Source organism: Condylura cristata, unplaced genomic scaffold (genome assembly GCF_000260355.1).
Source record: "Condylura cristata isolate star-nosed mole 26May11 unplaced genomic scaffold, ConCri1.0 scaffold00016, whole genome shotgun sequence".
In the NCBI taxonomy this organism is placed as follows: Eukaryota; Metazoa; Chordata; class Mammalia; order Eulipotyphla; family Talpidae; genus Condylura; species Condylura cristata.
The window spans coordinates 4,358,766-4,385,495 of record NW_004567117.1 but is presented as its reverse complement, the minus strand read 5'-3'; the positions used below and the strand labels follow the sequence as shown (position 1 = coordinate 4,385,495).

Genomic DNA, 26,730 nt, shown 5'->3' with positions numbered 1-26,730 from the left:
AAAGTATATTTTACTAACTAAAAATTTTAAATGCTGTCTTTGAAAGCATTTATTTTAGGGAAAAAAATTAAAGGTAAGATAAATATGAATTTAATTCTGGACATTAGTGATCTTGAACAAGTTTCTTCTCTGAACTTTGATATCTACATTATTTATTTCATAAATAACACCTATTTAAAGAGTACATTTTGAAGGGGAGAAATGCATATTAACAGAACTTAAAATCTGAACTATTACAGAGATGTCTGATTGAAAAGAAAGGGCCCTCAGTGGTAGCACAGGGGTTAAAGTTTGAGTGCTATCAAGCAATTGTCAACTATTGCAAATAAGTTCAATCCCTGGCGAAGGGAGCTAACCAGTATGGCTCAGCAGACCTCTCCTATCACACACCCCTCGCCCCTGCTCCCTTCAGCAGTGTATTTCAGTAGACCCACCTGTTCTGCTCCCTAATCTGTCTGATGAGTCCTCTCTCACAGACTCATCTCCCCACATCTCTGGTCTGCACCCATTTCTCTTATATATTAAATACATAAAAATAAAGTTTTAAAAACAGATTGAGAACACCACCTGTACATTACTATTTTTCAAATATATCCAAATGTTTTACAAACTAGAATTTGTAAACTACCTGTGTTGTTTTCTTTAATTTTCATTTTCTGTAAGTTTTTTTTTTTTTTTAAAGATTTATTTATTCAGACAGACTGGGGTACAGGCCAGAGGTGCAAGGACAGTGAGAGAATTCACCAAGGACAGAGTGGGGAGCAGAACAGGCAGATCAATGAAATACACTGCTCAGGGAAGCAGTGGGTGAGTCACGAGAGGTCTGCCATGCCATGTGGGTCACCTCCAGGGCTGGGGGTTGAACTCACACTGAAGTGGCTGCAGCCAGTTTGCAGTGCTGTGCTTTAACCCACTGCACTACCAGTGTGGGCCCATAAGGTATTTTTCATGTGTTTTTGTTTGGTTTTGTTTTTTAAGATTGCTTATTTATGCAAAAACATGTGGGTTACCTCACCGGCCCGGGATTGAACTCATGATGCAGTAGCTATTGATAGTTTCATAGTGCTATGCTTTAACCCCTTGCACCACCAGGCAGTGTCCTACTTTTCATAATTCTTAAAGAGTTTCTAGTTTTGAAGAGAAGTCAAACTTTTCTTATACTGGTCTTTGTTTACCATTAAACTAGTCCTTTTTGTTTCCATGGCAATTTGTATATACCTATATGATTATATTTACTACATTATTTTTTTACTGATAGTATTTGTCTGTTTCCTACATGCCACTGTGATTACCAGGCATCTAGACTTTTTATATTATTTTCTTTTACTAAGCTCTGCTTGTTGCATAAGACCACTCAATAAATTCTGCCTGGATGCATGAACAGGTGCATGTGTAAGATGGATGATGAATTAATAACTGAGTATGCAGAACACCAAAGACTTAATCCGTAAGACCCCAAAACATATAGGGTACATTTCCCTTTCCACTGAATTTAAATAATGTGCTTTTTGCCCTTTTATAAAGCAGTATAGGTCATTATCAAAGATGAGTTGTTTTCCTTTAAATGTGATACATAAAGATTTTCTGGCTCCTAAATATAATTTTAAAGTATTATATTTTGTGACTAAGACAAGCTTCTATGAGTACAAGTTTCTAAATATGCACATAGCTGCAAAATATTTCCAGAAGCTGACTTTGGGCTTATATACTTAGAGGAACTCACATACTATTTCTACTCTTTCCAGAGAGAGACTGGCATGATATTTTCAAGAGGCCCTTGCTTTTCCTTCTACCAGCATGCCTAGGATAGTAGGAGTCACAATTCAGAGCTGCTAGAGTTATTTTCTTCTATTGAGATCTTGGTTCTTTCTGTTGCTTGTGCCTAAGGAGAAGGACGGAAACGAGAAACACCAAATCTCTCATTTGTGTATATCTCTACTATATATTATGAGTCTCTCTAATAATTGGATTTCTTTCTCTCAGTAATACTCATGACAATTTCAACCATCCATAAAAGATTTGTAGGGTGGGAGAAACAGAAAGACAACATTGCCTTAACCTGGTCTAAATTATTTAAAGTAAGGGAGAATTAACATACATACTAAGAACTGTATCTTTTACCTACCTTTTGTTAGTGTTTGGTACTTCATGATATACATTTTTAAAATACTTTTATTCATGATGAGCTGTTTTTCCTCTATATTCTCTTTATTTCATCTTTTTTTTTTGCCTATCTTAATTTGTTGTTAACCAGTTTACAATCACTGTAAGTCCCTTTTATTTATTTATTTATGTATATAAGAACTGTGGTACATGCCATTGGTGTGGTGAGCAAGAGGATTCACTAGAGACAGTGGAGAGTGAAACAGGTGGATTGACTGAAATTCACTGCTGAGAGGAGCAGCAGGTTACACAGGAGCAGTCTGCTGTGCCATGTGGGTCACCTCCCTGGCCAGGGATCAAACTCATGCTGCAGTGGCTGTGGGTAGCTTCATAGTGCTGCACTTCAACCCCTTGTGCCACCAGGGAGGTCTTAAGTCTCTTTAAATACTTCTCATGATATGATCAAGTGTAAAGTATTAATTATTCAGATTAGGATTTTCACTGCATGTTTGAGTAAACCAAGAGCCCTGGTCTTCTCAAAGGTATGAATAAATATTTGTTGATTTCTACTTATGGAAGTAGAAAACTCTAGGCAGTATCAAAATCCTTTACTTTGTCTTCTCATTCTAGGACTCTGACTTGGGAAATAAGTCCCCATATGGTACTTACAATAATGTTCAGTTCAGTTTAGAATGAGTGACTGTTAACCTAGAACAGTTTCACAGACTTTTCTGTGATGAACCAGATAGTGAATACTCTTAAATTTTGCAGGCCACATGCTGCCTCCTCCCCGCATCTCTCCTTTCTTCTGTTCCTCTCTCTTCTGTACTTATCCTATAACAGCCATTTTACAAGAATATATAAACTGTTCACAGACTAGATTTGGCCCACAGGTGAATTCCAGCAATTCTCTATGAGAATATGCAAGTAAAAATCACTCTAACACAGAACCACAGAAAAAACTGAAACTCAGGAATTGATGACACTAGTTGCTTCTGATAGTACCTGTAAGGATGAGTTTGAAAACAAACGAATCAGTTCACAAAATCTTTTTGACTCTAATATATTCCTTTTATAATCCTGCAACCCATGTAAATAGCACATGATAATATTTCCTAGAATAAGGAAAAATTAAACAATAAGGACATACTAAACAATGAGCCTTCTTTCAATAACCAAAATGTTGACATAGCTTCAGGTTCTGGGTACAAGTTGAAAGATTGGAAGTTCTAATGAAATAATCCTGGAATATCACACTAACATGAATTCCATCTTTCAGTATAAACCCTATCCATGCCTACAAAACTTTCAGTAAATCTTTCACTGCATCACTTAAAGTGGGCAGCTAGAGTTTGCCTACCTTTTGAGAAAAGTATCTAATAATGGAAGTTAAAGACCAAGCAGAAAAATAAAAAGTGCTAAAACAAAAGGAACTAAGAAACACAGGAACTAAGAAGAACTTCAGAAAAAAAAGAACAAAAACACTTAAGAGATAAAAGATACTGTGCAGTGAAACCAAGAACTCAATGCATTAACTAAGGATTTTTTAAAAAACAGTTCTGGCCCTCCCTGGTGGCGCAGCGGGTTAAAGCACAACACTGAGAAGCTAAAGCCACTTCCGCATGAGTTCGATTCCTGCCTGCCCCGGAGGTGACCCACATGGCGTGGCAGACCTCTCCTGGCCCGCCTGCTGCTCCCCTCAGCAGTGTACTTCGTCGATCTCTCTGTTCTGCTCCCCACTCTGTCTCTGGTGAAGACTCTCGCCGCCCCTGAGCCTCTGGCCTGTACCCCAGTTCTTTTAAAAAAATTATTTATATAAAAAAAAAAGTTCTTTGAAATTGATAATAATGTCACAGATGAAAAGTGTGGTATTGGGAGCTGAAAATAAATTGAAGATATCTCCCAACAACTAGGGTACAGAAAGAGATGAAAGAGGAAAAATGAGCAAAAAGTTTAATTTAGGATATCCAGTGTCTTAACAAGAGTTTTGAAATATGGAACATAAATATGTGGACAATATTAAATAAATGATTTCAGAAATAAAGGGACATTGGTTTTTAGCGTGAAAGCACAGTTGAATGCTCAGTTGAAAGAATGTTAAAAGAAACTAAGTTCAAGGTACCTTTCCTTGGATTTCTGAATAATGGAGCAAAGAATGTCCTCAAGCTTACAGAGCTGAAAAAACAAGTTGCATAAAAGGTAAAAAATCAGAATGGAGACCTCAAAAGATTTTTTCTTTTTCTTTTTTTTTTGATAAGCATTATAAAAATCAGAATGGCATTGCAACGTTCAGTAACAGCAGTAGAAGCTGTTACTAGAAGATAAGTAATGGCTTCAGAATTAGGAGGGAAAATTAATTCTACAAACAGATATAATGTAGGGGAGGATAGAATAAAGGTATTTTCTGACCTGCAAAATTCTCAAAAATATTTGCTACTTCTCAGGAATCTCCTGGAGTTTTGATTCAATAAAATGAAGAAAATAAAGAACTTGTAAAGAATCCAATATAAAATTAGGGGACAGGTATTTCTGGAATGATCAAATAAAGGGAAATACCAACAGGACAACTGGGAGGCCCATCTAGAGAGCAATTAATTATTGTAAAGCAAGTTACAAAGCTTGGAGAATGGAATATTTCATTAAATTGGAGCTGTTTACTCTTATAGCAGAACACCAAGATGAATTAAAAATGAATATGCAGAACAGTGAGCTAATGAAAAATTAAGATAATTAACTCCACTGGGGAAAATAAAGTAGAAGAACGGAGAATCAGTCATTGTGTACTACTTTGCTTGACATTTATATTAACCCTAGCTTCAGGAAGAACATTACATAACTGTGTTGGAAAGATAAGAGAAAGAGAAGTGTATGTGGGGAGAAAGTGAATGATAGTTGGTGAGAGATGAATCCACATATTCTCTTGGAATACAGTAAACTGCTTAAATGTGAAGTATAGAAGCAGCAAGCTGTGTTTTACTTAAATATATGTAAGTATCAGGGACAGTTGTTCTTTGCCAGTAGCTTTGAAAAGTAAGTTCAGCTTTTAAAATCAAAAACACATATAATTTGATTTTGAAAAAGGAGATTAAAATATGAACAGAAACAAGTAATATGTTTTTTATATGCTTTCTTACATTTAAAATTTTCTAAATTGATAGTTAATTCTTTCATAGTCTGGTATTTTCCATTATTTAATTCATTATAGATCTTTATTATTCTTAATTACTGTAATTAGTTAGAAATTCCTAATTACAACCATCTTGTTTCATATTGTTTCTTTAAAAAAAACATGATTTTATATGTGCCAGAAAATTATCATAGATATGTGTTGGGAGTAAAAAGACAGCACAGATTGATGCCATATAAAGTTTATGGTCTAGAATAAGCAATGAAATGTGTTAATAAGTTATAAGTATAATAGAATACACTAATGTCAATGAAAATTGAACAAACCAAGAGGAGGTAATAAGAAAGCAGAATGAATCGCACATGGTCACCTGTGTGCTGTAGAATATGTTAAAAACAAGAGCAAGTATGACTCCCAACTATCTGACTTCAGGGACTAGGTATATTTTAGTACAGTCATTAAGAATGGAAACAGATAAGGATGCAAGTTTGGGTATTCCAATTTAGACCTGTTAGTTTCAGCTGTTATATTGAAATGCAAATATATTCAGTCAGATGTATCCAATGAACATTTGGATATTTGGATTTAGAGCTCAAGAAAAAGGGCTGAGAAAGAGTGCAAAAAACAGAATGAAAATGATGAGTGGGTTATATAAGTGTCATCACATTCAGTCAGAGTGGGTAGGACTTCTACTCTGGATTAGAGGATGAGACATAGTGATATAGGACAGAGCCCCAGTGATACAGTCTTGAACTTACATCTTCATAGATCAAAAATGACTCCTTTCATAGGATTGAAAGTAGCATATTGAAGGTAGAAGAATGATGGGCCAATTAAAGACAACAAGGTTACAAGGGTAAATATATCTTCAGGAGCCTGACTGTGAAGGAAGGCAGAGAGTTAGCTAGAGGAAGGAGAATGTAAGTTTGAACAGCTTCTTGTTCTCTCTGTTTCATTTTTTTATCACCATTATTTTAAGGTAAAAGAAACTTGAAGTGGGCATATTGGCTTCTAATAAGGAGTTACTTAAATTTTAAAATAGAGAAAGGAAAAGAATAAGAAGCAAAATACAAAAGAACTAAAATTGTGCTTGACTGGGCAGATCTGGTTTTGTGGAGCCCAGAGCTTTCATAGTTTGGTAAGAGAAAAGAAGACTTCTTCAAAAAATACTTTTTTTTCTAATTTATTTTTTGTTTTTATTGTGGTAACATGGTTCATAGCATTTGTATATCAAAAGCATAGAATCTCCCTTCTCACATCCCACCATCAAAACACCTATAGTCTACAACCATAGTCCTTTTGCTCCCTCCCTCCCTTGCTCTCACTGTTCCCTCTTCTGCTCTGGTAACCTCAGTTCATTAGTCATCTTTAAGAAACATTTATATATGATGAATACAAAATTACAGGGTTTTGTAAGAAGTCCATGTAAGTGATGTCCTTGAAGTTTAAGCTTCATTAGCTCTAAGTAAATCTGTGAGAGACTTGGAAAAGAATAAGACTAGGAACATCATCAATGCTTTTTTTCAGTCCTAGGATATACATTCCAAAAGGCTAGGGAACTTACTAGTATTGTTCATCAATTTATTTGCAGCACTTGGATCAGTGCTTGCTAAGAGGTATATGGTATTTAATGTATGATGAAACAATAAGAAAACTATTAGCACTAGACTAAGCCAGCTTAAAGTTTTTTCCTTCATTAAGATTTTTAAATATGTAATTTATTTATTTATATATAGTTTACATCATGGTTCATTTGTGTACAATGTTTACTTTCTTTTCTAAGAGGTAATCCTCATAGAATCCCCACCACCAGTTCACCTGTGTACTCTTCCATCATCCCTTGTGCTCTTCCCACCCTCCCTTTGATCTCTTTACCACACCCTTCCCCACAGAATATCTCTGATTTATAGTTGTCTGTTTATTTTTTTCCCCTAGATTCTCTATATTCTCCTATAAGTGAAACTACCTAGCATTTTTCTTTTTCTTTCTGGTTTATATCACTGAGTATAATCAGTCCCTTCTAGCTCCATCCGTGTTGTTGGGAATGGCATTTGTTTATCTGATTGCTGAGTAGTACTCCATTGTGTGTGTGTGTGTACACACTGCATCTTCTTGATCCATTTGTCTATTTTTGATCATTTGGGTTGATTCCACATCTTACCTATTATAGATAGTGCTACAATAAACATGTGAATACATGTATTCTTTTGTATTAATGGTTTTGTGTCCTTTGGGTAGATCCCTAGGAGTGGAATTGCTAGGTCATATGTTAGCTCCATTTTCAGTAAACTGAGGAACCTCCATATAGCGTTCCATAGTGGTTGGACTAGTTTGCATTCCCACCAGCAATATGGAAGAGTAGCACATCCTGGCCAACATTTGTTGTTGGTAGTTTTTTTTAATGTGCCATTTTTACTGGTATGAGTCGTGTATCATTGTGGTTTCATTTTCATTTCCCTAATTATGAGGGATGTTAAACATTTTTTCATATGCCTATTGGTCATTTGCAATTCCTATTTGAAAAAGTGTCTTTTAAGTTTTTCTGCTCCATTTCTTAACTAGATTGTTTACTTTGTTTTTGTTGAGCCATGTGAACTCTTTGTATATCTTTGTGAACAGTCCCTTACCAATTTAAGGAGTGCAGAAATTTTCCCTTTCATGGGATGTCTGTTTTGGCTAATGTCTCTTTTGCTGAGCAAAAGCTTTTTAATTTGATGTAGTTCCAGGTGTTTGTCTTTTCCTTTATTTTTCTTTGCCTTAGATGAGGTGTCTTTAAAGAAGTTACTGAGATGTATGTCATATAGTGTTTTTCCATATTTTCTTCTATATGTTTATGTTTTTCCATATTTTCCCCTATATGTTTATGTTTTTTTATATTTTCTTCTTATGTCTGATTCTTTGACCCATTTTGAGTTGTTTTTTTGTGAATGATATGAGGTAGTGGCTTCATTATTTTGCATGTAGCAGTCCAGTTTTCCAAGCACCATTTAGCTGCATAGTTTTCAATATTTTTTTCTCCTTTGTCAAAGATTAAGTGCCCGTAAATCTGTGGGTTAATTTCTTGGTATTCTATTCAATTCCATTGGTCTAAGCTAGCTTAAATTTGAGGGAAGAAATTGTCATCAGGTAGAGGGAGTTGGCAGTTAAAATGGTACTTGAGGCAAGGAATCGATTTGGAATAGAGTTGGAGAGTAGAGATGGTAGATGAGGCAGAAGGATGTTAGGATTGTTACGGAGAGAATGGTTGAAATGCTGTAATCTTTTTAATGTTACAGATAGTGAAACTGTTACTTCGTCATGGTGGAAATCCATTCCAAGCTAACAAACAGGGGGAGCGTCCAGTGGATGTAGCAGAAACAGAGGAGTTGGAATTGCTACTAAAAAGAGAAGTGCCCTTATCTGATGATGATGAGAGTTACACAGGTTTGTTTCAATTAATCTGAATTCATCTGCTTTTTTTTTACCAGGATATTTAGAGATAAAGACCAAATACAAACCAATTAAACACATTCTACTTTATAGTACATAAAGGTACTTTATAGTACCTTAGAATAATTCTATTAGGAATGGTAAATTTAGTAACCTTAATGGAATCATAATACCATTGCCCTGTTTTCTGTATTATTTTTTCATCCTCCAAATTGCTGACACTACAATATTCAAGCCTAGTGCAAGACCCCTCATTTATTGTTACCACCATTGCCATGCTGACTTCTTTTCATTCTCCTATTAGTTAGAGAGCTACAAATTAATATTTTCCAGTATATTTTTGGTGCTAATCCTCTTTGCATCTTGTCTTTTACAATATAGGTAGTTGAACTCTGGTTATTGTTGCAAGATAGAAGCACACTTACACACCCAATTTTAAAAAGGAAAATTCTAAAAGGATATTTCAGAAGCTGCTTGCTTTCTCAAGGTTAAAAAAACAATTAAAAGCATAATTAAAAAATGCTTTCCTGTGTTGAAAGTTTTTTGTCTACAGGTTAGATAGGCTCATCACATTTCATGGAAAAATCAGTATAAAAGAATGTGTTAAGTTTTATAACTGGACATAAGCTGACAAAATCTTAATGTAATTCCTACCAGATATTAGGTGGTACTAGTTTCATTTTATACTATATGTAAGAGAGGAAATGCCAACCCCTGCTCGTTTAGTCTCAACCATTGCCAAGAGGCAGTGCAGCTACATCTATAGTTTTGAATTACCTTTTACTTTTGTATAATATTGCTAAGTTGTTTTTCACATAGAAAACAAATAAAAGAACACACCCTTTAGGAATAATATCCTAATTTGTAGAAGTAAAAATTAATTAGATTTGTACTCTAGAGATGTTACCAAATTACAAACAAAAGAATAAGTAGGTCATTATAGAATAGAAATGATTTATAGTGACATGACTACAAAGATGTCTTAAGTACTTTAAAATATTTTCAAATTGATTATAAATATCAACTCATTTAAATGGAAAAAATAAAACAAGTAATACTTTGCAATTTAAATACCAAGTTATACTAACAACTTTAGGGTAGGGAAAATGGCAGTAATAGGTACAGCTTTTAAAAGTGAGAAGTTACATGGTAACCATTTTCCTTGACATTAGAACAATACCAGTTCAAGAATGCTTTTGAAGACACAAAAGCAAGAATTAAAGTATTAGGTGATTTTTCTTTTAACTTTAGAAATTTTTATCTAAAAATAAGTAGAGTAAGCATTAGGCAAAAGTTAAAGCCAAATGCATAATGGCAATAAAGGATTTTTGTGATAATAAAAGAGCATAATACAAAATGAAGATAAAATTTTATTGTCCTTGCAAACATCAGATAATACTGTCAACATATGTAAAATAAAATTTGCTAGAAATACAAAGCAAAGTTGACAAAAACAATACTTACTGACAATTTTAACATTTTCCCAAGTAAATACAGTCCTTTACTAGAAAACATCAAAACTGTAAATAGTGCCTACAAAACTGTAGTAGATACACGACGAAACCAGAGATTTGCTGTAAAAGTTCATATCTATTATCATAAAAATGCAATCAGTATGAAAATTATTACACTAAGACAATTAGAAGAAAAACTGATCAAAAAAGAAAAGCAGCATTAATAAAATTAAGTGAATTAGCTAACAAAATGCAAAAATAAATGAATTATCTCTCATGAGACGAACTAGTGAACCTATTGCAGATCTACTAAGAAAAAGTGAGTGGAATACCGTAAACAGCATTGAAAAGTAAGGAATGGATAGAGCCACAAAAGTATAAAAATAAATTTTACATACACAAACAATATCTTGAAAGATAAATACAATGAGTGAGAGAAGGAGACTGAGAATCAGTGGAGGGAGACAAAAGTAGAAGGAGTAGGAAATAGGTTCTGGATGTCAGGTTGGCATGACTTTCTAACTAGACTGGACATTTAAAAGCATTTTCTTCTTTTTCTAAGTTAGCAAAATTCTGATACTTATCCCTGAGAAAGGAAACCTAGTTTCAGGAATTTAAAGAAGTTTCCAGTGTAACACGGTGCCTAATACACAGAGGTATTAAATAAAAATTCTCCTCTTGGAATTGTTTTTTAAAAAAAGTAATGATATTCAGTTGTTCATAAGTTTGTGGTGAAACTGGTATCATACACTTATTGAGAGTGCTTTCTGGAAACCAGTTTGTCGGTATGAGTGAAAGATTCATAGACATAATCAGAAATGTTTAACAATATATGTGTGTAAAGGTATTGATCATAGTGGTGTTTATAATGAAAAATTAGCATGGCCTAAATGCCCAAAACCTGGCAGAGAAATGCATTTCAAAGTATTGTGTCTTCTACTGCCATTTAAAATATTTGTGAAGTCTTCCTAATTCTGTGATAATTACTTGCTATATATTAAATATACTTGCTATACACTAAATATAAGGTAATCCGCATTTTCCTTGTAAGAATAAAGAATAAGGAAAAATTTTTTGTATCCTCTTTGAATAAACTATTTACAGTTTTAAGACATGTTTAGAGTGTTAATATAAGTGTACACATTTAAAATCAGATTGAGGAATACTAGTTTTTTTTCACTGTCTTATGAAAAGACTTAAAATTTCATGTATATTTTGACATCAGTTTTTTTCATCATCACCAGAACCACCTTTTAGCCATCTGAAAGTTTTTCATCTTCCCTTAACATGCATATCTTTTATATACAGAGTTATTTAACATAAGTATGTGTTGGCATGGGAAAATTACCCCAAATGACAATCACACATTTACTATTTGTGCTTTTTATAACATAGCACTTACACTACACTGTAGGTTTTTAAAAATCCCAAAACTTTACTATGTTAAAACATACAGCAAAGTTCAATAAACTATACAGTGAACCTCCTCTACCCACCAACTATATTTTACAGTTAACAATTTGTTTTATTTCCATTTTTACATCATTCACATACGTAGCCATAAGTCCTTATTTTTTGATGCATCTCTAAGTTAAGATGTCCTCAGTACTTTAGCATTCATAAACTAGAATTCAATTTTTATATATATATTTTTTTTACTATTTCATTTGTGGAATTCTTTAATATAATAATCTATAAATTTTGAGATATGTACAATCCTGTTTACAACCATACTCTGATATAGAGTATCCCCATCACTCCAGAAAATTCCTGCGCCCCTTCCTAGGCAATCCCCAGCCCTACCTGATCATTTAGAATTTACACCATTTGTGATAAAATTGATTAGATAAGAATCACTTGTAGCAGATAAGTCAAGTGGAGGGGAGGAAATTTTTGAATAGGAGTAGGATATTTATATAGCTTTTTCACATTCTAAGAGAGGAAACGCAGCAACACCTGCTGAATTATGTGCCCAAAGCTAACATCTTTAAAAGAGAGGTTGTGCTTATCATGTATCTCCAGATTATACTATCCAGAGAAGGGAATAGCATCAGTTTTATAGCATTTGCATATGATAAGGTGTGTTCTATTTATTTATTTATTTTTTTAAAAAGGCCCTCTCCAGTGGCGCAATGGGTTAGGAAGCAGCACTGCAATCTAGCGGCAGCTGCTTCAGTGCAAGTTTGATCCCTGGCCTCGGAGGTGATCTACATAGCACCACAGACTTCTGTCTTGCCCACTGCTTCCCTCAGCAGTGTACTTCATAGATCTGCCTGTTCTGTTCCCACTCTGTCTCTGGTGAATCCTATCACTACCCCTGCACCTCTGTCCTATATCCCAGTTCTATATGCATAAATAAGTAAATCTTTAAAAAATTAAAAGCAGATACCATGAAAGATTAAGAAATGTCAAGGTCAAGAACTGTTCCCACTATCTCCTAGATTGTGTCCCATACAGACAAGAAAATTTTTATAAAGGGCTTATTATACGTTCATTTAACACATAATGTGGGCAGTAGATTAATGTTTGATGTGACTCAGTAAACCTTACGTGTACTGTGGTGACAAGCATATCCTTATGTCTTAGGAAATACTTAGTTTTTAGAAAATATTGAAGTAAGAGTAAAAAACTGGGTGTATATAATTTACCCTCATTTGTTCAGCGGGGGAATGTGTATACATGCATATGCACATATATTAAAAATGGATTATAAAGCAAGAGAGTAAAATTTTAACAATAGGCAAATCTAGGTAAAGGATATAAATAGTATTTAATATTCTTTATTAATACTTAGAGGTACTATTAATGAAGAAAGTTAAAAGTGGCAACTTTTCCTTTACTATCTGTTTCTTCCTCTCTAACCCCAGTAAATATAAACTCCTTAAATGTTTGATGCATAGGTTTTGCTTAATAAATAATTGTTGAAGTGGTGAGCCTTAGGAATTATGCCACTGATTTCTTCTTCCATTGCTAAGACTGGGAAACTATGGAGGCTAGTTTCCTTAGACTCAGTTAACAGAGAGGCTTCCTTGTGGGGCTTCTGCTGCTAACTGGCAGGCACAAGGATGAAGGCCACTGTATCTTTTACCACTTTCAAGAGAGCTAAACTCTTGGACTACTCCAGCATTGGATTGCTGCAGTGAGCTAATGAAGAAAGGTTAGTAACCCTTCAGGATTGCCTAGAAACACAAGAACAAATACAGTATTAACCCAGCTAAATAAAAAAGCTACTAGAGGAAGGAGAAAACTTCAACAACAAAAATGAGCACAGAGATATTTTGAAGCTAATGACATAATTATACCACCATATAATTCAGGAGATGAATGATTGCTGTGGAGTTTAAAATATTAGACTAGAAAATCAAATAAAATAAATCCTCTAAACATGGAGCTAAAATAACAAAGAGAAAATACCTTAAAAGAAAAAAGAAGAGGTACAAGAAATAGATTTGGGATTGACATCTAACATGTGAATATAATAGTTATTTGCACTAATTTAAAAGGAAAAATAAAAATGCAAACAAATTTTTCTTAAAGCCTGAGTCTGTTATTTATAAAGCTCAATGAACTCCAGGTGGATAGCTAAAAATAGACACAGGCATCCTGTACATATTAGTAGAAAGTAAATCTATGTAAGGAAATACTGTCATACTGGCAGTGAACTTCTAACAGTGGATCATAGACTACTAAGAGAAAGGAAGTACAATATAAGACTATTTTATCTGACCAAGGTACTCTTCATCTGTTAGGTAAGAGAAAAATAATTGTAGACATTGATTTAAAGAAATATTTCATGTGCATAGGTTTTTACGTATTTGACAATAATGGTAGCATGAACCACAACTTACAAAAGGGATTACCTAATAGGATAAGGAAAAAGTGAGATATATAAGAATTGTTCCAGTTTTTTTTTGAAAAAGAGTGGCAGTAGACAACAAGAGCTTTTGTCTTTTAGGAATGCATACTGCAGTATCTATGAATCAAAGGATAGGGTAATTAAGGTGTGCTTCAAAGTGATAAGGGGGTAGGGTGAATAGAAGTATGGATTGACTAAAGACTGATGACTATTGGAGCTGAATGATACTTCATAGGGATTTAATATAATAGTCTACCTACTTTTCTGTACGTTGAAAATTTACAATTATATAAACATTCTAAAAAATATGTAACAGTAATACTTTTGGGAATATCTCATGTTTATTATAACAGCACAGTTTTCAGTGGTAACAGAAAAAAATATAGCCATCAGATATAGCCGTCAGTAGAGGGATTGGTCACAGAGTTACGTCTTAATGCTGTACCAGTTTACTTGAGATTTTTATAAGCTGTGGAATTAGAAAAATCAAGATGAATATTCCAAATATTTCATTTTTGTAAAATGGGCAGTGTTTGAAAAACTTGTGTGTATGTACATAGATTTGTGTAAAATTAACAAGTATGGAACAAAATTTGCTAGGAGGTACACCTGGCTGGTGGCGAAGCATTTGTTAAGGGGACAAGAGGCAAGAAAAAGGGATGGTTTGGGGAGGGAAAGGAGACACGGTGGTAGACACAATCATATAATATTTTTGTATACATAAGATTCAAGTACAAGATTCAAAGAAATCATCTCTTGTTCTATATGTATTTATTTGATCATTTATGCCTTGCCCTTCCCAACAAAGCTACTTAAAGGGAATCATCAAATCTAGGCTTGCTAACATCTTACATGGCTCGAGCCAATACCTTGGCTGTTTTTATTTTGTTTTGTTTCAAGTTTCTCTGTAGAATTTAACAGAGTTGATCCATATTTTCATCCTAAAATTGTATTGTCTTGGTTTCTGGGACATAATTCTAGTTTTCATGCAGCTTCCCAGACTGTTCCGTCTAGAATCTCCATTTCTTCCTCATTCCCTCCCCATATTATTATCCCTCTGTTGGTTTTTACAAATAATTATATTTTATGGACCCTATTTTCGTACCACATGTTTTCCCAAATAAAGTTAACCCACAAGCATTTTTTTGTGTATGTTTTACTATCACTTTTTTCTATTAAGCTTTTTTTTTTTGGGAAGGGGGGATAGCCTTTCAAAATTGAGGTTAACATTAGTTTACCACATTGTATATGATTTATGGGAATAGGTTCATACCACTTTGGATATGTGTTACCAACCATACCCACAAGGAGAGTACCATAATCCTCCACCGTATGTGATTGGGTTTCTTATCCACTTTGGATCTCCCAACCTCTGCCTTTTGTAGTCTCAACTCTACAGTCATATTTCTAGGTTTTTTATTTACCTTCATTTCTTCCTGTATTTTGTTTCTCTGTGTCCCACAAATAAATGATACCATCCAGTAGTTACCTTTCATTTCACTTAATATAATCTCCTCCAGGTCTATGCATGTTGTTGAAAGTGGCAAGATTTCATATCTGTTTTGCTGACTAGTATTCCATTGTGTTTGTGTGCATGTGTGCACACATCTTCTTTATTCATTCACTTGTCTTTGGCATTTAGGTTGTTTCCATAACTTAGTTGTTGCATATAGTACTACAATGAGCATAGGTGCTCATATATCCCCTAAGAGAGTGATTTTGCAATTTTGGATAGATACCAGGGTGATGAATTGCTAAATCATATAGTAAATTGATTTTAAATATTTTGAGGGACTTCCAAAGTGTTTGCCATAGGGACTGGACTGTCTACATCTATACCAATAGTACTTGAGGGTTCCTTTTTCTCAAACACCCTCACCAGCACTTGTTTCTGGTCTTTTTGACATGGCCATCTTCATGCATATGAGGTGATATTTCATTGTGGGTTTCATTTGCATTTTCCTGATGTTGAACATATATTTTCATGTGACTGTTGGTCATTTATTTGTATGTCTTTCTTTGAAGAAGTATCTGAATATATTTAGATACTATTTTGCTCTTCTGCCCATTTTTTGATTGGGCTAATTTGTTTTCATGTTGAGTTTTATGAATTCTTTGTAGATCTTAGACACTAGCCTCTTGTTGCATGTATGATGTACAAATATTTTCTCTCATTCAGTAGGGTGTCTTTCCATTGTAACAATAGTTAATTTTGCTGTATAGAAGCTTTTTAGTTTGATTTGGTCCTTTTTGCTTTTGCTTTTGTTTCTCATCCTGTTAGTCAAAAAAAAAATTCCGGAAGCCAATGTCATGAAGTCTTCTATTATGTATTTTATGGATTCAGGTCTTACATTCAAGTCTTTGACCTATTTTGTGTGTATGTATGAGTGCTCTGGTTTCACAATTTTGCATGCAGAATTCCCAACACCTTTGGTTAAAGAAACTTGTCTTATTCCACTGTACACTCTTGACTTCTTTGTCATAAATTAACTATACGTGTAAGTGCACCCACTCTTGCTTTTAACTATTATATGAAGGATTTCCAAATACCTTATTATTGCATACAAACTCAAGCCTCAGACATATATAAATATTTAGCTGCCTTCTGGGTATTATTAGTTAAAATTACCACAGAAATCAGTGTACTTTAATGAAACTTGTTTTTTCCCCATTTATACTCTTCTTGTTTTTCCTATCTCAATTAATGGAATATATTTCAGTGAGATTTATGTTATATGCTTAGTAGTCATCCTAAACTCCTCTTCCCCCTTTTCCCTTAGTTATCCTACAACTATCTCTGAGTACCTGTCATGTACTAGATATTATTTGAGCACTGGGTTACTCCTGATTAAGAAAACAAAAATACTAACAACCATCCACTACCATTGTCAGTTTCTATTTTTAAAATATTTATAAATCCATCTACCAGTTTCAAGCTTTAAGTCACTTGAATACCTCTGTGCTATGTGAAATCAGGACTGTAACGTTGAAAATCACTAATTTCTAAGAAAAGTAAAAATTTGAAATTAAAAACTTTAAATATGCTCTGAACTTTAAATATGCTATATTCTTTCAATTACTCTGAATAATAAGCTCTTTAATTTTGGTCTCTTCAACAAATAGTTGCTATTGAAAGCAGCTTTTAAAAAAAAACTTTTTATTCGAAAGAAATACTCAACTTTCCAATAGAAATTTGCTGTAACAAATTTTCCCATAGAAAAAAGAATGCCTCTTATTTGAACTTACATATTTAATAAAAGTGGAACACATATTCTGGAACCTTTTTGACTTTACTGGATTTCATTGTTTTATGTGTTCATCAGCTATGTATTGATTTTACAGAATATTTATTTTCCACATGGTGAATGTGCCTTGCTTGATCAAAGTCCTTCAAGGAATGATGCAAAAATCTTCAGTAAGTATCATACAAGGATTTTGAAGTTGCTAAAAAAGACTGATGAAAATACCCAAAATTTATTGCTTAATTTACATGAGGTCCTGTTTAGACTTAACATGTAGTCTAAATTCATGAGTGAACATATTTGAGAATTAACTGCCCATAGATGCTTGTATGTGAAAAGTCTAATAACATTATTACCTATCTGGTATATTGTTTTGTCCATGTGACAGATACACTTTAAATGTTGCAAAGGTAGAAAATATAACCAATATTACAAATTTTAGAACATAATCAACTTGAAGTAAATAAAAGGGAGTTATATATATGTAGCATTTTAAAATATGGCTCATTCTGTTAGGCATTATGAGTATTCAATGTAGTAGCTTTATAAATTGTTACTAGTCATAAATTTGTGGATACTAATCACTGTACTGCTTCCTTCAAGAAAAAATGCTATGGAAAAAGTGTCAGTTGAACTAAATTGTGTGCAGTGACATAATTAATTTCCAGTTTTGGTCCAAGTTCTTGTTTCATCACAGATTAGTAATAAAGTTTGCAGACTGGCCTCAGCTCCACATTGAGTGAATGTGCTTATCAGACATAATGTTATGGCAGGAATATATGTCCTGATTAGTACAGCAGTATGTGTAGCACTTTTAAATGTGCATAATTCTTCCATCTTTTCCCTCTTTAATGTCTGCCTTTTCCCCCACAGTCATATTTCACATTTTCTTCCTGTATGGAAATTCTGGTAATGATGTTTGCTACAAATAATTGCTTCCTCATATCTTACTGGGAATTTAATTGCATTCAGAGAGCCAGAACATGCTCATAAAACATGTGTCACATAGAACCCCTCCCCCCCATAATTGCTGATACTCATTAATTGCCAAAGTACCGATTAAAAGTTTACAACATTTATTCTGTTTAGAGTGCCCAGTGGACAAGGTTGAAAACAGCAATCACTGTCTGAAGAATTATTCACCTTTTCTTTATTTTACTTTGCCAGTAATCTGGCCTATTTCTAAGCAGCTGCTGTATTTCCTCATTTTGTGTAGTTCAGTTTAAGCAAAGAACTGTTCCATTATAATAGACAAGCTACTTTGAGACTAAGATTTAAGAAGGACATTGATGCATTGTTACCAGTGGTATTTCCTGAGTCCATTTCTGTGCTATAAAGTACATAAAATAACCAGTATTTTAGAACATTATTTTCTACATGTTATAGTAGTAAATTATTACTATTCTAAATAAAGTGTCATTATTTGTGAAACTCACTTTCTTAGTTTTATATTTCAGGAACTATGAAAATATGGCAGTTTGCAAGTGAATATATGGAATTATGCATAGTAGTGTAGGAACCAAAACACAAATCAAAATATATTAGAAATTTTCATCAAATGAATCAGTGTTTAACCTATGTATATAGGAAGAAGCATCACCACCTTAGGAAATTTTAAAATTTTCTCCTTACAAGTATGTAAAGGCTACAAGAGGAGTTCATATAGGCTGTTATTTAGATTGTCAACATACTCGATAATTAGGAGTTTAGACTTGATAGGGTAGAGGAGTTTGCATATTGGTATACATAAAGATTTCTCCACTTAACATGTGAAATCTTTTATCTTTTTGCTTACAGTTGGCATTTTTGAACACAGTACATACACTAGACAGCAGGTTAGAAAAATCATAATTCATTTAGTGATCCAAGAATCTAATTTTTTTAGCCAAGACTGTGAGAGACATCTTTGATTAAATCTCCTTCTGAAGTTACTGAGCACCTTTCATACTTCACATATCCTTGTAATACAAATATATAAATGAAATAAAAGGAATTTAGGTATCTATTATGCAGAGAGTTGAACATTCAACATGCAATAAAATATTCTTTCATTTAATATCCAATTGTGAAAGAAATTATATTAGTCATATTTTGCATGCTTTGCTTTTTCTATTCTAATTTTTGGCGTCTATGGTGTACTTCTTTGCATTATTTTTCAAATTTTCTTCTAGTATAACCAACTGCTTCCACCTGGATCTTACATATACAAAACTTCTATATTCTTCTTTCTTGAAAATCAGTACTTTTTGATAGTACAATTGTATCATGAGTTTTTTTTTTTTTTTAACTATATTGATATAGCTCTAAAGCTTCAGAGTTTTAATTTAACCTGGACTGGCTTTTAAAGAAAAAAATATATATATGTCAAATTTTGTTAAAAGGGAAGGAAGTAATTATAATATCCAAATAACAATATACTGTAAATATTCATTCTTCGTATAGCTAACATACTGTATTTTTTAATTGATCATGTATCAGAAAACATGGGAAATTGTGATTGAAGCTGAGGTGTTTGTTTGTCTGCAAATTCTAATTAAATAATAATATACATGTTTAAATTTGTTACACAAAATAATAGCCTTCTAAGATGTCCCTTTGAAGTTTATGTAATGTAGTAATCAAGAAATTTCAAGTGTATCTGTCTAAAATATAAAAAGTTGTTTATTACAAATACCAAAGTAGGATTTTTGTGTAAAAGTTGACTTGATGACTTTCCTCAAAATTGAATTATTTCCAGTGCCTAGTAACCTAAAGTGAGTCTGTCACATAATTATAGTTGAGATATTGCTAAATATTTAAGAATAAAATCTTTGAAGTGTACATTTGGGCAGAACCTTGATAAAAGACATTTACCTTTAAAATATTAATTTCCTATGCATATATTTAAATGAGTTTGACCTAATCTGTATCACTCTATGTGCACAAAATGTCTTCTCTAGTCATAGTTAAAAGGACCTCCACATAATACACATGCGCACACACACACACAGCATGTGTGCAATAAATAACTGAGACTGGGTAATTTTGTCAGTTTTCTTTAGTGACGTCAAAATTTTTGTAACTATACCAGTCCTGTTTACAGAGGGGAAAAAATAGTCTTGACTATTTTATGCTTTACAGAATCTGTTTCTGTTGTTAATGACATTTTAGTATAAAAGCAATGTATTGAGTGTATTGAGGGCATTTATGAAATGCTGTGGTACTTGATTTTATTTATTATGCAGATTGTGCTTTTACTTAGTATTTTCATCTATTGATAAATATTCCCTTCTCTCCCAGCTTTTAACTTTGTCTTATATCTACTACATCTCTTACTATAGAAACACAGTGAAATTGTGTTCTCTTGGCATTATTTATGGGACTACTTTTCCCTTTAAAGTAGAATTAAAATAACTAGGAATAATTTAGGAATTTTGAGTTTTAGAAATGGAAATTTAAAAAAAATACATAAAATTGCCTATGTTATGTTTCTCTATCTCTAAGCTACATTTCTTTATCAATTTGTATATATATAAGCTGTGAAGATTTGTTTCTTAAAATGCACCTGTATTTTTCTAATGTTACCTCTTTTCTCTAGGTAGCATAAGTGAGTTATATTTATATAATTGATTCTTAAATATGTAAGTTTTAGACAGTGAGCTATTGCAGAAGGGACCACCCAAAATAGACATGAGAGGCCTGCAACAGTTTAGAAACATTCCTCAAGTAAAGCCCCAGAGACTCTGAAGCACAGAATCAGCTTGTTCAGAGAACAGTCTTAGCACAAGATTGAGAACAGAGACAGCCACCCATCTCTATGGATAGGATTCTCAGGAAAACCCTGTTCTAAAGACTCCACAAACCTGCTGAAAAAATTAGTTTTCCCTTTAGCAATATGGAAAGAAATCCAATAATTTGAAGAAAATAAATGACAGATGAGAAGGCCCAAGAATAACAAATAGAACAATTGATCTTGGACAGCATAAATAACATAAGAAGCAGAAGGTAAGTTCTTAAAATACTTACAAGACAGGGCCCTCCCGGGTGGCACAGTGAGTTAAAGCACAGCACTAAGAAGCTAAAGCCTCTTTAGCATGAGTTCGTTCCCCACCCCGGAGGTGATCCACATGGCGCAGCAGAACTCTCCTGACCCACCTGCTGCTCCTCTAAGCAGTGTACTTCATCAGTCTGCCTGTTCTGCTCCCTGCTCTGTCTCTGGTGAAACTTCTTACCACTCCTGCACCTCTGGCCTGTACCAGAGGTATGAATAAATAAATGCATCTTGTTAAAAAAAAAAAAATACAAGACATCCATCCTTGAAGTCAACTATGAAAAGTTGATTAGAAAATGCCTTGGAATTTAATCTACCATTACTGAAAGTTCTATACAGAATTAAAGAATAGACTGAATATTGCTGAAAATCTAATTTAAGATCTAAGAGAAAGACAAGATATCAAGATATATAGATATAGATATTTAAGATTTATCTATCTATGCATACAAGAGCTAGGGTACAAGCCAGAGGTGAGGGGGGGGCGGTGAGAGGCTTCACCAGAGACAGAGTGGGGAGCAGAATAAGTAGATCCACCGAAACAGACTGCTGAGGGGAGCAGCAGGAGAGGTCTGTTGTGTCACATGGGTCATCCCCTTAGCCAGGGATCAAACCTGTGCCACAGTGGCTGTGGACAGCTTCCTTGTGCTGTGCTTTAAACACATTGTACTACCAGGGAGGGCCCTCAAATTCTATTTTCAAAGACTTTAGAAATATAAGGAAAAAATTTAAAAATTTTTTAAAACCCAGGATATACAATAGCTATCCTATAAAGAGAGTAGATCAGTTACAAGGGAAAAAAATTAATTGAAGAAACTACATTAGTTGAATATTTATGTTTTTAAATGAAGAGGAATTTTAAAAAACTAGGAAAATGGGGAATCATCTACATATCACAACCTCAAGAATAAAGATTTTTTAAAATCCTGTAAGATCCTAGAATCAGAGAGAAGCATGTTACTTACAAAAGAAAGAATGGCATCAGAGTTCTTACTTTTAAATATATTTTTGGAAAACTAGTTGAACAACAATTAACAGCTTTCTCTGAAAATTTACATTGAAATCGGAATTCCATTCCTCACACAAATGTGTGAGGGCTAAAGAAACATCCTTAGACATATATTCTCTTTTTTAAAAATTATTCAAATATGTCTTCAGCATCACAAAGAAACTTACGGAGTCTAACTTAGGATTTTGATAAGTTCCCAAGTGGCAACAATGAGTAGTTGGCATATTTCAAAAGAAAATGTCGAAGAGTTTTGTGAAGAATGTTTTCAAGAAAAGAGTAAATAATGATGCATATATGTGTGAACTCTTATTCTGTGGGTTCACTGTGGCAGGGTACCAATAATGGGAGGCATATTGACCTGATCTGCAAAACAATCCAGGGAAAATAAGCTAATAAGTGATGGTCCAAATATAAAGCAGACTAAAGAGTGACATGATTTGATATTGTTCATTTGGTATAAGCTTATTTTCTGAAGTGAAAACAGTAGGTTTCTGTTGGTCGTGTAACTTATAAGAGCCAAGGAGATCTAAGGTTCAGAAAGTTTGCTCACTTTATTGTACCTGTCAGTTGAATTCAAATACTTTGTTTTAATGTTTCTAGTGAATGGTGGGATTGTTTTATGGGTGGCTTTTCTTTACACATCTCTCTACTTTTCTGGTTTTCTAACAGAATTAAATAGAAGCATAACAAAGGCTATTTTAAAATAAATGCAACAGAAACAGCCTTAAAATCACTAAATATAGCTTAGGATTTTTTACACACTAGCCATATCTGAATAAAAATGATAAATAACCATCCTATAGGTAAAGATGATGTTTTAAAGTAGAATTCCTTGTTTTGAAAGAATACTTAACTCAAGTTGAACATATTACATGACACAAAAACTTTTGATGTGGAGATTTTGACAGTGGAAATTGAATCATAAACAATAATTTCCTGAACTCTACACTTCAAATGACTTGCCATAAGAGCTCACTTTTTAATATTCCTTTATTATCTACATTTGATCACTTGCACTCAAATTGTGGGCAAGTATTTGCTCAGGTTACACATTAGAGATTACATTATATGCCTCAGGGAGGTATAGCAAATAAAGGTTAAATGAACACGCATATACTGTCAATTGGTACAGAGTAAACATGTAATAAATATATATGATTGAATATCTGCCTGGATCGCAATAAACTACCTTATAGATGAGTGTAGTAGGCTACACTGTCTAGATTCATGTAATTCCACTTTGGTCCTCATTGCTACACAATACTTTCCTGAGAACTTAAGCAATGAATGATTGTATTAGTTTTAAACATTAGTTTTAAAAGTAGTATAAACCGCAAATAAGATATTATATATTTCAAATTTTTTAAATAAAGTACTGAAAACTGGGCCCTCTCTGGTGATACAGTGGGTTAAAGCACAGCACTGCAAGCAAGCCACAGCCACTTCAATGTGAGTTTAATTCCCCACCCCAGAGGTGATCCACGTGGCGATCCACATCCCCTCAGCAGTGTAATTCTTCGATCTGCTCCCCACTCCGTCTCTTGTAAAGCCTCTCATTGCCCCTGCACCTCTGGCCTGTATCCTAATTCTGTTTGAATACATAAATAAATCTTTTTTAAAATTATATGAAAACCTTTACAAAAATTACTGAAAACTATAGTTAATATGGCATTATAACCTTACAATCTTTAAATTAAAAATGTCATTTGTGTTTACCATTATAAAGGTGAAAATTCTGATTAGGTTCACTTGTTTGTAATTCATGGTAGTGAAGACAGGGTGTTTTTCCTTTTATATTTATTGAGATTATTGCAATTGGCATGCTAACATTGTAAGTTTACAGCCTACAATATAATGATGTGCATTTATATTGCAAAATGATTACATTTGTTAGTTGAAACATCATCTGACTTTAAATTCTTGTGTGTGTATGGTGAGAACTTTTAAATCTACTTTTAGAAGTATTAAATAACTCAGTGCAATACTGTATTGTAACCATAGCCACAGTGTTTGTGAACATTTTATCCCCAGAACATAACAGAAGTTTCTGCCTTTTGACTACCTTTACCTTGTTTCTCCCGATCCCTGGATTTTTTCCCTTTATAAGTTATATTACTTAGTAGCCATGAATGAGGTGTTTTTAATCTACTTTATTTCACAACTTATGGAGTATATAAATTAAGATATATGTCTGACATGTGAATACCTCAGAGTCAAGCGAAGAATACTAACAAATGCATATTTGACATTCAGTTTTAACCTTATGTAGCTATGTTTACCAGCATTATGTTATTTCTCATTGTTTGTTCAAGATAGTTTCCATATAAATTGACAATTAATATAACAAACATCTTTAGAGCTTAAATTTTTCCGGCAGAGTTCTTTTCACAGTATACTGAATCATAAAATAAACATTGAAGACTATGAAAGGATCACAAATTATGGTGTCGTTTTATTGAGTGTTTATCTTGACTATCTTGACTATGTTCATATATAACCCTAATACGAATTTAATGATTTAATAATAACTGTTAGGAAGTATGCTGTGACAGAACTCTTCACTGTATTTCAGTGTAGCACCTTCTGTTGAAGTATTCTAAAAATGAAATAGCTGGTGTTCTCTGGTTTTTGCCAGAGCCTACCATCAACTATTAGAATCTTTAATAAAAGAATACACTTTCACATTGAAAAATGTACTTATATCAGAAAATTATTTTTAAAATTCTCCTAAGTATGGTATATGTTTGGGGCTTTTGCTTTTTTTTTTTTTCCCTGTACATTATGTCATGTATCCATTATTTAAATATTTAGAAATAGATTAAAGTTAATTGTAAGTTATGTTTTTACTTTAAGCATAGAAATTTTCAAATATGTACAAAAGAGAAAGAATAATATCATGAATCCCATGTATACTTATAACCCAGCTTAGATAGGTGCCACCTTCCTTATAACTGACCTTATTTTGTCCTCCTGTATACTTCTCTACCTTACCTCATTGTTTTGAAATCATTTTTTTAAGATTTATTTAAGCATACAGAGCTGGGGTGCAGGCCAGAAATGCAAGACCGGTGAGAAGATTCACCAGAGACAGCATAGGGAGCAGAATAGGCAGACTGACAAAGTACACTGCTGAGGGGAGCAGTGGGCTGGTCAGAAGGGGTCTGCCCCGCCTTGTAGATCACCTCTGGGGCCAGAGATCAAACTCGTACTGCAGCTTCCTTGCAGTATTGCGCTTTAAACCTGTTGCTTCACCAGAGAGGACCTGAAATCATTTAGTTAAGAAATATTTCCGTTATGTATCTCTAAAAAATAGGAATAATTTTAAATTTTAAATATACTACTAAAGTGGACTATTAAATATCCAGTTATTGTTCCAAGTCAGTTGTTTCATAGAATCATTGTGTTAAAGACTGTTCAGAGTAATCCAAATATAAATCCATATATTGCAGTTGGTGCTATGTCCAAATAACTTTCAGTCTGTAGTTATCTCCTCTCCAGTTCTTGATTTGTCTTTGCAATTTTTGTTGAACTAAACTGATAAATTTAGCTGGTGATATTATGGATTTTCCTCATTGTTATCTCCTTAGTTCTAGCAGAGGCAAATTATTTTCTCAAGTATATTTTTATCTCTTTCAAATTTTTGTCAGTTTACCTAGAATGAATTTAACAGAAAACTGATTTTAATGTTGGGAAGGAATGTTGCTTGTGGTAATTACAAGGGAATTTATCAGGATGGAGATTGAGATTATTTTAATGTTTCTTACCAATTTTTGTCAAATCCAAGGTGAACATTAGGTCTTCTGAAACTAATTTCTAGCACTTAATATTGGCATGTATTTTCTGTTTCAGTCACTAAACTTTTATTTACCTATTTCCCCCATGATTTTTTAAAAGATTTGTTTGTTCATGCATATAAGAACTGGACTACAGGCCAGAGGTGTGGGGGATGAGAGGATTCACAAGAGACAGAGTGGGGAGCAAAACAGGCAGAATGACTGAAATATACTGTTGAGGAGAGCAGTGGGTGGGTCAGGAGAGGTCTGTTGCACTATATGGATCACCTCTGTGGTGGGGATCGAATTTGCACTGAAGTGTCTTTGGCTTGCTCCTTAGTGCTGTGCTTTAACACACTGCGCCACCAGGGATGAAACTGGTGCTGTAGTGGCTACAGATAGATCCACAGTGCTGAGGCTTAACCCCTTGTGCCACCAGGTAGGCCCAGAATGTTTTCAGTATTGAGTTGAGATAGTTGAAAGTTTGATGGCTGAACCTCAGAGGAAACAGAGATATGAACTTGACTAAATATTTTTAGTTAAGGGTCATGATGTATTTTGCTTTGTAGTGTCATCACCCACTCGCAAAATATATGGACATTAGTAGAAAATTACTATTAAAAGAATTATAATCATTAAATAATGCAAAGCATTTTAAATGCTTAACATCTATTAACTGTTAGCATGTGAAATGTAATTGTGTCAAA

General features: G+C 33.5%; 1 protein-coding gene across 3 annotated transcripts in view; it reads left to right on the top strand.

Moving 5' to 3' along the window:
* Positions 1-26,730, top strand: part of ANKRD12 (ankyrin repeat domain 12) — a 110,082-nt gene that overhangs the window by 54,320 nt on the left and 29,032 nt on the right. For all 3 annotated transcript variants that reach the window (XM_004683744.2, XM_004683743.2, XM_012725875.1), the window contains one exon: positions 8,506-8,653. In XM_004683744.2, the coding sequence (XP_004683801.1) occupies positions 8,506-8,653 (148 nt within the window). The remainder of the gene's footprint in view (positions 1-8,505; positions 8,654-26,730) is intronic.